The sequence below is a fragment of the Siphateles boraxobius genome, unplaced genomic scaffold (genome assembly GCF_051911475.1).
Source record: "Siphateles boraxobius isolate OS27281-9 unplaced genomic scaffold, OSU_SipBor_1 53, whole genome shotgun sequence".
NCBI classification, from domain to species: Eukaryota; Metazoa; Chordata; class Actinopteri; order Cypriniformes; family Leuciscidae; genus Siphateles; species Siphateles boraxobius.
This window is the reverse complement of record NW_027509175.1, coordinates 10,576,558-10,589,082: the sequence shown is the minus strand read 5'-3', so window position 1 is coordinate 10,589,082 and position 12,525 is coordinate 10,576,558. Positions and strand designations below refer to the sequence as shown.

The 12,525-nt window shown below is 34.6% G+C and overlaps 1 protein-coding gene across 2 annotated transcripts in view; it reads right to left on the bottom strand.

Annotated features, from left to right (window-relative positions):
* The window catches only part of pard3ba (par-3 family cell polarity regulator beta a), a 168,236-nt gene that overhangs the window by 21,666 nt on the left and 134,045 nt on the right, over positions 1 to 12,525 (bottom strand). For both annotated transcript variants that reach the window (XM_077205378.1, XM_077205379.1), the window contains one exon: positions 5,945 to 6,053. In XM_077205378.1, coding sequence (XP_077061493.1) covers positions 5,945 to 6,053 — 109 coding nt within the window. The remainder of the gene's footprint in view (positions 1 to 5,944; positions 6,054 to 12,525) is intronic.

Here is a 12,525-nt window from a genome sequence, read left to right as displayed (position 1 = left end):
GGCTCACTTTTAGGGGGTTTTCTACTATGTACAGAACCTAGTACTTTTTTTTAGTACCACCTCTGTTGAGGTTTCAAGCGAGCCGTACCGATACTAAAATGTGACGTCTAAACACTGCAGATCACTGATTGGTCAGAGAGAATCGTCACTTCCAGCGTCATTGGATTTTGCGCAACTAAAACAATCAGTCTATAATCCCACCCACTCTGATGCGGTACTAAACTGCAGTGGAAAAGCAAACCGAGCCAAAGTAAAGCGAGCCGAGCCGAGCCATGCAATGGAAAAGTGCCATATGATAATCTGCTCTCTAGATATCATTTGGATCTCTACTTCAATGTAAGCAAGAAGGCAAAAGGTAAAAGTAAACCTCCCAATAAGAAGCCACACAATTTGCTGTCCATAGCACAGTCTTTCAGGGGTTTGTTTGAATCACAAACCCTAAGTAAGAGTAACAGTGATGCTAGCCTTTGGAAACACCACTAATAATGCACTAATAACTTTTCCTTCAATTGGTCAGAAATTCTCTACTGCTTCATCCCTACTTGTGCGGTATGACATCATAGACGAGATCTGAAGAACAGACACACGCACACACACTGCTACACACAACACAGACACACACGAGACAGACTGAAGATCTGTGAAAACCAGTCTGTAATCCAATTAACTTCTGTTGTTAATGAATCATACACCACAGTCCCTGCTGTGTGTGTGTGTGTGTGTGTGTGTGTGTGTGTGTGTGTGTGTGTGTCTACACCACATGCTAGTCCTTATGGTGGCCTGAGCGTCCTTATCAGTTTCTTCTGTTATTCTGACAGCAACTATTCATCCTTCTATTCATTTCACATATTCATTCATATATTTCTAAGTAAACTGACTCTTCTCAATGAATTAGTAAGTTCATTTTCTACACAGACATTGTCAAAACCTTTATACTATGGATGATTTTTAAAGTCAATGTTACAACTACCAATTAGCTCTAAATATGACAATATATGATTCAAGCAATGGTTAAATACAACCATTAACTTATAGTCATTGATTATAAGAAAGAAAATTAAAAAAATAGTATATACTACTGTTCAAAAGTTTGGTGTTTGTAAGATTTTTTAGTAACACTTTACAATAAGGTTTCATTTGTTAACATTAGTTAACTATATAATTTACATGAACTAACAGTGAAGAATAGTTCTAAAGCATTTATTAATAGTTAATGTTAATTTTTAAATTTAATAATAAATTATTAAAATCACAAGTTGTATCTGTTTATCAAGACTGCATTTATTTGATAAAAAAATACAGTTAAATCATTAATATTATAAAATATTACTACAATTTTAAATATTTTTTTTTCTATTTGAATACATTTTAAAATGTCATTTATTCCTGTGATCAAAGCTGAATTTTCAGCATCTTTACTCCAGTCTTCAGTGTCACATGATCCTTCAGAAATCATTCTAACATGATGATTTGCTGCTCAAGAAACATTCCTGATTATTACCAATGTTGAAAACAGTTTGGCTTCTTAATATTTCTGTGGAATCCATGATCTCAGGATTCTTTGATGAATAGAAATTTCCAAAGAACAGGATTAATTTGAAATAGAATCTTTGAAACACATTTTTACTGTCAATTCCAAACAATTGAATGCATCCTTGCTGAATAAAAAAATATTAACTTCCTAAAAAATAAAAAAAATAAAAACTTCCAGACCTCAAACTTTTGGTAATGCATTCAGTAATGTAAATGATGTGTGTATTAGTATAAAAGTGTAGACATACTGATTTGATTAGGACATTAGCAATGCTTCATGGAAGTGCTATTTAGCAAAGTAAATAAAACATGATTTGATTCTAATTAAATAATGCTTGCCAGAAATATGTTTAGACTGATCTAAATAGAAATAAATTGTGTAACGATATTCACAGAAATTTTATAATGGCAAGTTTAAGTTGGCTGGCGGCAAAAAGGAATGCAATCTCACCAACTAGTAAAAGTGTTAACGGTTGTTAATCATTACACCATTGATTAGAACAACCGTGATGTAAATTTGCTTCAATGCATCCAAATGAAAGGTTAATCTATTGACAACTCTAACCTATCATTTAACAAACGATGCAAGAAAAGCTATTTTTCATGCAACATCAGACACTAGATACGTCACTTTCTTTCCAGCATCAGAGCTTCTATCTTCTCTCTCAGTCGTTCCTGGAAAGTCTCAATGAAGATATTTTTTCCAGCAGATGTGTGTAATCATATAAACTATAATTGTAAACTTTGCTGAGCCCTGGACACAACCCTCAATCTCTCGAAAATGAAGTGCTGGACATCTGGGTGGACGCGAGCATGGCTCCGGGCGCTGAAATGACAGAGTTCAGGGCTCCGATAAGCGCTTCTGGAAAAAGCCTTCGTTCCAATTTAGATTGAGTTTTTGTTTTAAAGTTCCCCAGAAGAGAACGCTGACAGTCACCCTTGCCATTTTTAAACCATGTGATTTCTAGAAGGGTTTTGAGAAAAATTGTCATTTTCTCATCTCTGGTTCTGTCTTTTCACTTTTCCCCTTCTTTTCCTACTGTTTCAGCATATTTTTTTCTCATATTTTTAATGCATAATAAATCTCATGTCTCATCTTCATAACATCTTGTTTGCCATTTATTATTTTATTTTTACACAAGGAGCAAGGAAGTTGTCTCGATACTATTTTAACACTAAAAGGGGATAGTTCACCCAAAAATGAAAATTCTGTCACTTCAGACCTGTATGATTTTCTCTTTATTTAGAACATAAAAGGTGATATTTTGAAAGACATTGGGTCAAAACAACATTGGACCCCATTGACTTTTACTGTATGGGCAAAAAAATTTAAATTAAAATTGTTTTGTTTTTGGTCATTTAAATAAAGAATAAATAAATATTAGATGATAACTTGTATACTTTAACTTAAATATGATTATATATAAGATGTATATATATTAGATGAATAAACTTATAAATCATATACAAAAAAAATGGAAATGTTGCCTCTGGCAAATAACTGAAATAAAATGAGAACTAAAATTATTAAACTAAAACTGAAATAAAATAAATATAGCTATATAGAAATATGTTAAAAACATAATACAAATTAAAAAAAAACATAGAAAAAATTACAAAAGTTTTAACTAAAATGAAAATGAAAACAGAAATTATAAAAATAAAAGCTAATTCAAAATATTAATAAAATGTATAATAGTATATAAATTACACTGAAAATAACACTGGTTTGAAGTGACAGGATTCATCTTAAAAAATAATGAATAATAAACAAATAACAATAAATAAAAACATGGCATGCAATTCTATGCAATTGTCTATTGTTTTGGTTGAATTAACACCAGAGAATATTAAAATGGCGGTGGAAAGATCATGCCATAATCTTTGTGCCCATCTCATATTTACGAGTGAAAAGAGAGCATTAATGCTAACACTTATCTCTGAGCATCATCACCATGGATGACAGACTCCCATAATGCAGTGGGAGGATCCAGAGAACGATACTAACGCATGGATCAGACAGCGAGATGCGCATATCTTCCTTAATGACCCAAAGAGTTATTTATTAATACCGTTTTTAGTTATGTATTAAGCGAGACATGTCTGGAACAGGGAGTTTATGGGTGATAAACAGCCCTCAGTTTGCACATTAAGACCAAGACGAGACTAAGACATGCTGTTGTCATAGGGATGAAAAACAAAAGCATGATGGGAAGCTAGGAGGATTATTGCAGCCTAATTTGCATGTGTGCCCAGCGGTGCGGCGTGTAGGTGCGGGATGTCAAGGGATGGGTCAGCTCACTTAAAGCTCTGGGCAATGCAGACGCCCCACCAAACACACACCCACACAAACTACTACCTAGAGAACAAGCCAACTAGACAACATCAGGATCTAAAAATACATCTGGGTTCATACAGTATGCATGCAGAAGACCATACCACGAATATTGTAAGCCTGCAATTTTAAAGCAAACCTCCTCCAAAAAAAGACACAAAGGGGTTGAAAAAGAAAGGTGGGGATATATGGAAATAAGTGGTTGCAAAATAGTTTTCAGGGCAGATCAGAAGAGAAACTGACTCGATTAAAGGGTGAAAAAGCAACTCAAATTTGAGTTTGGAGTTCATAAAGTTGCAGGAGAATTCACGCACACACACACACACACGCACACACACACACACAATTTCGTTTTAACACAATCACCTTTGACAATGCACTTTTGAAAGTGGCCCTCAATGTCCAAAACAGGGCTTGAAACCCTAAAAATATTGAATTATTTTCTGACAAAGACTCTGGAATGGAGGATCATGACCTTTAGAAAATATAAACAGAAATAAATCCTATATTATTTGTTTCTGACGTCTGGAATTTTTTCAACCCTGTTACCAAAATCTGGGACATGTCTGGAAAAAAGACGAGTGTAATGTTGTTCTTTTACTAGCAGTAAACAAAAACAACAAGAGCAAAATAGCTTAACTTATATAATAATTAAATAAATTGTGTAATACAAATATATATATACAATATATTTATAAAATGTAATAAAAAGTAAGTAATAATTAAGATAAATAATAAATAATTGAATACATATAAAATAATATATAAATTAAATTAATATAAATATACATACATGTATCAAATTGAATAAAAAGTAATGCTTAACAGTTGAAGTACCCGAGTTACCAGATTTAGCCTAAATGATGCTGTCATTCAGCAGCATCGAGCTAGTTTGGAACCAAATGTTGGTCTGTAGATATTAATAAACTTTAATTACTAATAAATTAAAGGAAAACATCAGTTTGATATTACAACAACTTTGGTATCCTGGATGCCTGAGCTCGACAAATGCAGTCAACACTACAGTCAACACTACAAGTCAACACTACAAGTCAACACTACAGTCAACACTACAGTCAACACTACAGTCAGTCAACACTACAGTCAACATTGTGAGTCAACACTACAGTCAACACTACAAGTCAACACTAGAGTCAAGACTAGAGTCAAGACTAGAGTCAACACTACAAGTCAACACTAGAGTCAACACTACAGTCAACACAACAAGTCAACACTACAGTCAACACAACAAGTCAACACTACATTCAACACTAGAGTCAACACTACAGTCAACACTAGAGTCAACACTAGAGTCAACACTAGAGTCAACACTAGAGTCAACACTACAGTCAACACTACAGTCAACACTACAGTCAACACTAGAGTCAACACTACAGTCAACACTACAGTCAACACTAGAGTCAACACTACAGTCAACACTACAGTCAACACTACAGTCAACACTAGAGTCAACACTACAGTCAACACTACAGTCAACACTACAGTCAACACTAGAGTCAACACTACAGTCAACACTAGAGTAAACACTACAGTCAACACTACAGTCAACACTAGAGTCAACACTACAGTCAACACTACAGTCAACACTACAGTCAACACTAGAGTCAACACTAGAGTCAACACTACAGTCAACACTACAGTCAACACTAGAGTCAACACTACAGTCAACACTACAGTCAACACTACAATCTGTGTGAATAAAAAAGAGCAAGTGGAATGGGACTATTTACCCATCATGCTTTAGAAAGGGTCCAAAATGATGGAACTTTCCTGCACATGACAATTTTATGGGATGTTCCATTTTTTAATAATAGAAAACTATGCAGTAGATAATGAAATATGGGGGAAAAAAAATCAATAATTTTAAACAATCACATTATGATATGTATTCTTGTGCACAGGAAGCCAGTGAGCGGGTCCTGTGTCTAAGCAGATGAACAGATTAGTCAGAGTACTTTAGATTTGGCTTGACACACCATGAGATGAACCCTGATAATCTGAGCTTTGAATCAGTGCCTGAGAAGCCAGAAAGGAAGAGAGCACACATGCACTCACTCGTGAAGGGTCGTACTCCTGCCGTCTTCGGTTGCTCAGGTCTTCATAGGATGGAGCTGGTCTCACCTTTTGAAGCTGATTTCGGATTTGCTGCAATCGTTCTTCATTACTGCAACATGGAGACAGAGAAACAAGACCATCAACCACTCTGGAAAACATCTTCACAAATCTAGGCAATGACCTCACAGATAATTAGATCAATACCTGCAACCGGTTACACTTTATGTTACAGTATGTGTACTTACAGTGTATTTACCCCAAAAGTACTGGGTAATATAAGGTAACTGTGGGTGAAGGTTAGGTTTAGGGGTAGGTTCAGGGTTAGTTATAACCCAGTTATTGTAATTGCTATTACATAGTACATAGTATGTACGGGGAAACAGCACTGTAAAATAAAGAGCTTCCCTGCAATCAATCACAATAAAAAGAAAGTCCATCAGATGAAAATGTAAACAAGTAAAGTAAGGGAAAATCTAGAAGCTCATAAAAGTCATCACAGCAAATCCAGTAATCATTTATATCACAGTAGATCTGTCTCATCCTAACGTTTAAAAAGTGATTGACTTCAGGCCAAAGTTAATGTGCAATTCTGTTTGTCAGATTCCCAAATCAAATGCAGTGGAAATAAACTGCACTTGATGTAAAATTCAGCGTGTTAAATTATCCATCTGTGAACTCCATAAACACACATGTAACCTAAGGGCATGTATTGATTCAAAGCAGAACTAGCATTATCAACCATTTAAACTGCTTCAACTTTCTCTTCAAATTCATGTTAAAGCCTCTCAAACCATAACAAATTGAATGTATTATACATTAATAATATATAGTTTTAATTCAATATGCAATTATTATTGTACATTTATATTATTAGTTATGAATTATTATTCAATCTAAACAAAGAAACATAACTGACTTGCACTGAACGTGAGAAATTTCCAAGTAGTGCTATGATGCAGGTCCACATTGGACTTACACATACACTACTAATGTATAACTTTCTAGAAACTACATCCACAGAGGTTGTCAACTTCAAAATAATTGAAAATACTAGAGGCAGCGATCTATGGCACTCCAGCAGCTGGTGGAGGACATGCGGAGAGGGAACGGCATCCATTATCTAATCCCAAAGAACGCAATTAGAGCTGCCATTTTGATTGAGAGTCCACATGACCCTCTGAATGAGAAACACTATCAATGTTTAATTAGCTCCCGTCGAGCATGTATGCATCATATTCATTTTAGTTACAGGACTGGAGCAGACCTGGAGTGCTTTAGAGGGAGAAGGCTGAAGAAACAGAATATAGCACACACAAATACTGCAACAAATACATGGAGGCTTAAACACACACACACACACACACACACACGTATAAATGAGAGCGCGTCTGAAGGCCGGCTGTCACCACCAGTTCATTTGGTGTGTTATGATAGCGGTACCGCGCAAACCATAGAAAGGCCGGAGATATTACCTTTCCTTCTTTGAGACAGAATTAGACAAACAGAGCAATCTGAGATCATCATCATCACAGGCCGTGTCTGTTTCCTGCGGTGTTTTACCTGTTTATGTTACATTTGATTAAAGCTAAATAGCGCTTGTGTTGAGCAACAGAAAGCAACGCTACCTCTGAGCGTGTGCATGATCTAGACGTGAATGTGAGCGATTTTCCGACCCTCTTCACATCAAATAATCTCAAAAGTTTTGGTTAGAAAAAACTATTTTTACATATTACAAAATATTTTATATTTATTTATATGAAAACATATTTATATATTAGTAAAATGTTAAAATATTCATTCAATTCACATCTGAAACATTGTGCTATGACAACCCTTTTTTATTTTCCTAAATCAAACAAATCATTAAGGTATTCAAACTTCTTTTTCTTTTCTTTTTTGAGAGAGAGAGAGAGAGAGAGGGAGAGAGAGAGAGAGAGAGAGAGAGAGAGAGACAGATTTTTTTTTTTAAATTGGTTGTGTTGTCAAAAGTTTGGATGGAACAAATTGTTTGCGAGTATTGTATATATTTCTCTTTTTGCTTTGTTTGTGTCAAATTGGACTTAATGGTGTAAACAGGCCTCTTTAGTCAATAAAACTTAAAATAAAACGTACGCTTTGATACAAATTCCGATTGGATAAGCCACGTTTGAAGCTGCTGTAAAATAGCAGTTGAACTGTGATTGCACTATTTTTTTCATTTTTCTTTATGATTCTTAGATGAATAGAAAGTTCAAAAGAACAGCATTTATCTGAAACAGAATCTTTTGTAACACTGAGAGTGTAAGCCTTGCCTATCTTAATATTCAAGTGCAAGAAGACGCAAAAGGGAAGTCAATTTGTTACTCAGTATCATTCTTAAAGTAACAGCAGCCTAATTATCCTGCTCTTTTCTGCATTTTAATGTTCATAAAACAACAAAGAAAAAAAAACTCTCGACGGAATAAACTTTTGTAACTTTAAAAAGGATTAATCTGTTTAATTTATACAGTGACAACTATATTTACATTTATAGCCTGCACATTTATTAGTCAGCCTGGTAGTTTTAGCTGTGGTATCAAAATTGTAATTAAGATTTGTGACTTTCCAGTGGTATCTAAACTTTCTGCTTTTGCAAAAACAGTTTCATGGTAAAATATTGAAGTCACCGGCCATTGGCAAGTGTGGCAAAAAGTTAGTTAGGCCCTGTCTGACAAGGAATGCTGGTCTTTGATCAGTTTTCACAGACTAATGAAAATGATTATAGATGGGGGAATTAATCCACAATCTGACTGTGAAGCTGTCAACAAATGGAGCCCGGACAGCCGAATAATCCCTGAATTAATAGATATTGACATACAGGTAATGCTAGAAACCATGACGCACTTCTCTCCGCTTCTCCGGTCATTTCATCTCTATACCTCTATCTTATTTCTGCAGGACGTGTTTTATAATGAGATCTGACAACAGGCTGCCATCTTCCCCAGCTGGACGCCACCACACAGGCCTGTAATCAGAAGTGACACCCTTTCCTAAACACACCTGCCATTGAGGTCTTGATGAATATGTCCACTCCTCAATTATACAGTCGTGATAGGGCTGTCAGATGTGTGTGTGTGTGGCCACAAGGATCAGCACAGGAAGTGCTTGTGGAAATGAGAAATGAATATCTTTCGATTTATCTCTTTGATTAATTGGATAAACATATTGAAAATATAGTTTCAGGAATATGGTTAACTTTAGTTTTCCCCTTGCTTACGTATCAGTTCAGGCCAAAAAATCTGAGTTAATTTTCCTACAATTAAACTGTAGTGCATTTTCATATGGAACCTAGGATTTGTTTTTCATATAAATGTTTTTTAATACAACAACTACTTCTATTACTACTATTACAATACTAAGTATTGTTGTTGTTATTATTGTTATTACCACTGCTACTCCTAGAATATATACGTTTAAGTACCTACAGTACATTATGGAAATGTATAAGTCATAGTCAAAGACTATTAAAATAAAATTGTATTAAAATCTGTATCTAAAATATATTATGTGATTTATATAAATCATATAATTATAAAATAAAATCTATATTTGTATCGTATTAGACATGAAAATATATAATGTCATATATTATACATAAAAGAACTGAAATAAAATTGCGAACTGTAGTACATTTTCATTAGGAGATTTCCTTTTTTTCTTTTTAATAACAACAAGACGACGTATTTGTATTATTGTTATTATTATATTTAAAGAACATTTTCATTAGGAACCTATGCGAATTTCTAAGTCTGTCATAGCACTTGAAGATAAAGTAAACTAATTAAAATAAAATAAAGCAAGATTGAAAGAGATGCCTCAATGATTTATAATAAGCAATCATTTATAATTTTCCAGTTGAAACAATTATGGTGTTATGGTGGAAAGTAGTTACCATGGTAAACAAAGATGGACAGTATGCCAACCGGTTTTGTGAGAGGTAAACTTTACTTCCAAAGCCTAATTTTACAGCACAATGTAGAAATACAAGCAATACGGCTACAGATCCATCTTAACAGTGTTTACTGCTCCAACGTGATGGAGAACAACATGGAAATGGAAGGAAGGCGTTAAGAAACAGCAGTTTCTTCACAGAATTAGAGTTGGCCAGAGTACACGGCTGGTGGGCCATTAGTTCGATTAGGCTCATTCCTCAGCGCTGGATGCGGTCCAGATATCTGGAGCTGGGGCCAGCTTTTCTGGCTGCCACTGACTCTGTGTCAGCATTTCTGCTGAAAAATGGCCGTGCGGCGCTCAAACTCTCCCAAACAAGGAGAGCGAGCCTCTCTATTTTCCATGTTTGATCAGCACTAACATTTATTAGTCACATCTATTATGCACAAAATGGCAGCAAGAACAAAGGGCTGTTAGGAGCAGTCAGGCGACACAAGCGCGAGAGAATGGTAATTAAGTACCCTGCTAAAGTAGATGAGACATCAGCACTCGGAGAAAGCGAGACAGAGAGATATGGGGGGGGGGGGCTTTCGCGGATCTGTCTGGCTGTTACTTTGTGTTTAATTGACCGTCTCTTTCCCGCTATCTTTCTCTCTTATTTGCTCTCTGACATGAAAATCGAGACTTGTGCGCACACACTCTTGTGATGATTTCAATTCATAGGTCCAGACGAGACGTTTCTCACACTTTCTTCTTTGATAAGACCTTGTGTAATCTACTCATGCTGTCACATTAGTGAGTTCCACTTGTCAGACGTTGACAGATTTTACCCTAATGTGACCCAACACCATGATTGTTCATCAAATGTCATTGTAGGGACAGTTTTCACAGAAATTGAAGATTCATTGTCATCATTTACTCAACCTCAAAACTAAACTACAAGAAACTGAATTAAAATATAGATAAAAGAACTGTAGTATAATGATAATGTTTTTCAAATAAAGACATATTAAAAAAATATATTTTTAAATGCATTTTCATCAGAAAACTGTGAATAAAATAGTGCTTTCAAATTGATTAATTGCATCTAACACAAAAGTTTGTGAATTTATTTCTCTGTGTGTGTATACAGTATATATATTTTAACACACACACACAAATATATTATATTTTTACAAACATTTATGTTAATCGTGAATAATCATTTTGACAGCACTAGTATAAAATAAAAATTATGCTTGAAGGAGATCCCATAATAATTTATGATTGTCCAGAAGTAACAATATATATAGGAATTATGGTGTTGTGGCAGAAACGTGGTTACCATGGTAACCATACCATCTATGTAATTTATCATCATGAAGATCGTCCCGTTTTCTGTATTTATTTTAGTAAAAAAAAAAGAAAACAGAAAAGTAAGAACCCATTTCCCAAACCTGTATGAGGACTTTACAAAAAAAGTTTCTGCCAAAATAGAAAAGTTGCAGCAGTTTTTCACCACAATAAATCTGCGGTCTAGTTTGTTTTAGCTATGTTTCCATCCACCTGTTTTTATGTGCATTTCGGGATATTGCATAAAAAACGCTGGATGGAAACGCAAAGATGTGCATACACATACATTCTAAAAATGCACATAAAAAATATATGTGCTCGATTAAAGTGGACAACATTTTTTTGATCAAATAAGAAAACATGTGCATAAACTATGATGGAAACACATTTACAGAGTAATTTTACAGTAGTACTACTGTAGTATATATCGTGCTTTGTCAGAAACTATAAATATGATGGTATATCTATGAACAGGAAATGTGGTGTGAGCCTTGAGAAGGTATTCAAATGTGTTTCTCAGTGTATTTCTCACAGCAACATGTACAAGAGCGAGTCTGTGTGTGATAGGATTACAGCTCTTCTGAGCTCGGTGGACAGCACAGCGTAAGGAAGATTATCTTGTGCGAATCGATGGCAGGACTAGAGCAAGAATGAACACGGTCCCCACGGACGCTGCAACACTCACGCATAATTACCGCCAGACAACAAATCAATGGGCTCGGTCATTGAGACCACTCAACCCGGACTAAAAACTCACCAGTGAGACGTACATTCCCTCTGTATACAGACTGTACAGCTTCACAGTAAATCACGAATGACTCCACAGACCCGTCTGTCAATATTTCAGCTTGATTCGTCTAAAAGGCCAAAGCGTTCGTTACCGATGTGCCTGGATTTTTGGTATGTTGCATGTACAATGCCAAAGCAAAAACGGGTTCAACAAGTATTAAACTTCCATTCATTCAATTTTACTGACTGACTGTTGAGAGGAGTTTTTTTTAATAGTGGATAACAGAGATAATAGGTTTAAACTATAAATGCTAACAATAAAATTATTATAATTTTTTTTACAAAACTACAACAGTAAAACCTCTAATTTAATAACATTTAATAATAATATAAATAAATAAAATAATGAATAACAATATTTCAAAATATTAGTATTAAATATTATTATGATATCATAATAAAAAATAAATAATAAAAAAAGATCATTGTGCATAATATGCATTATGAATATTTTAATCATAATAATGAGATGTTAAACATATTATTATGATTATTAATCTTTTATCTATTTACTGTTGTAGTCAAACAAATGTCTAATTATTATTGTGTCA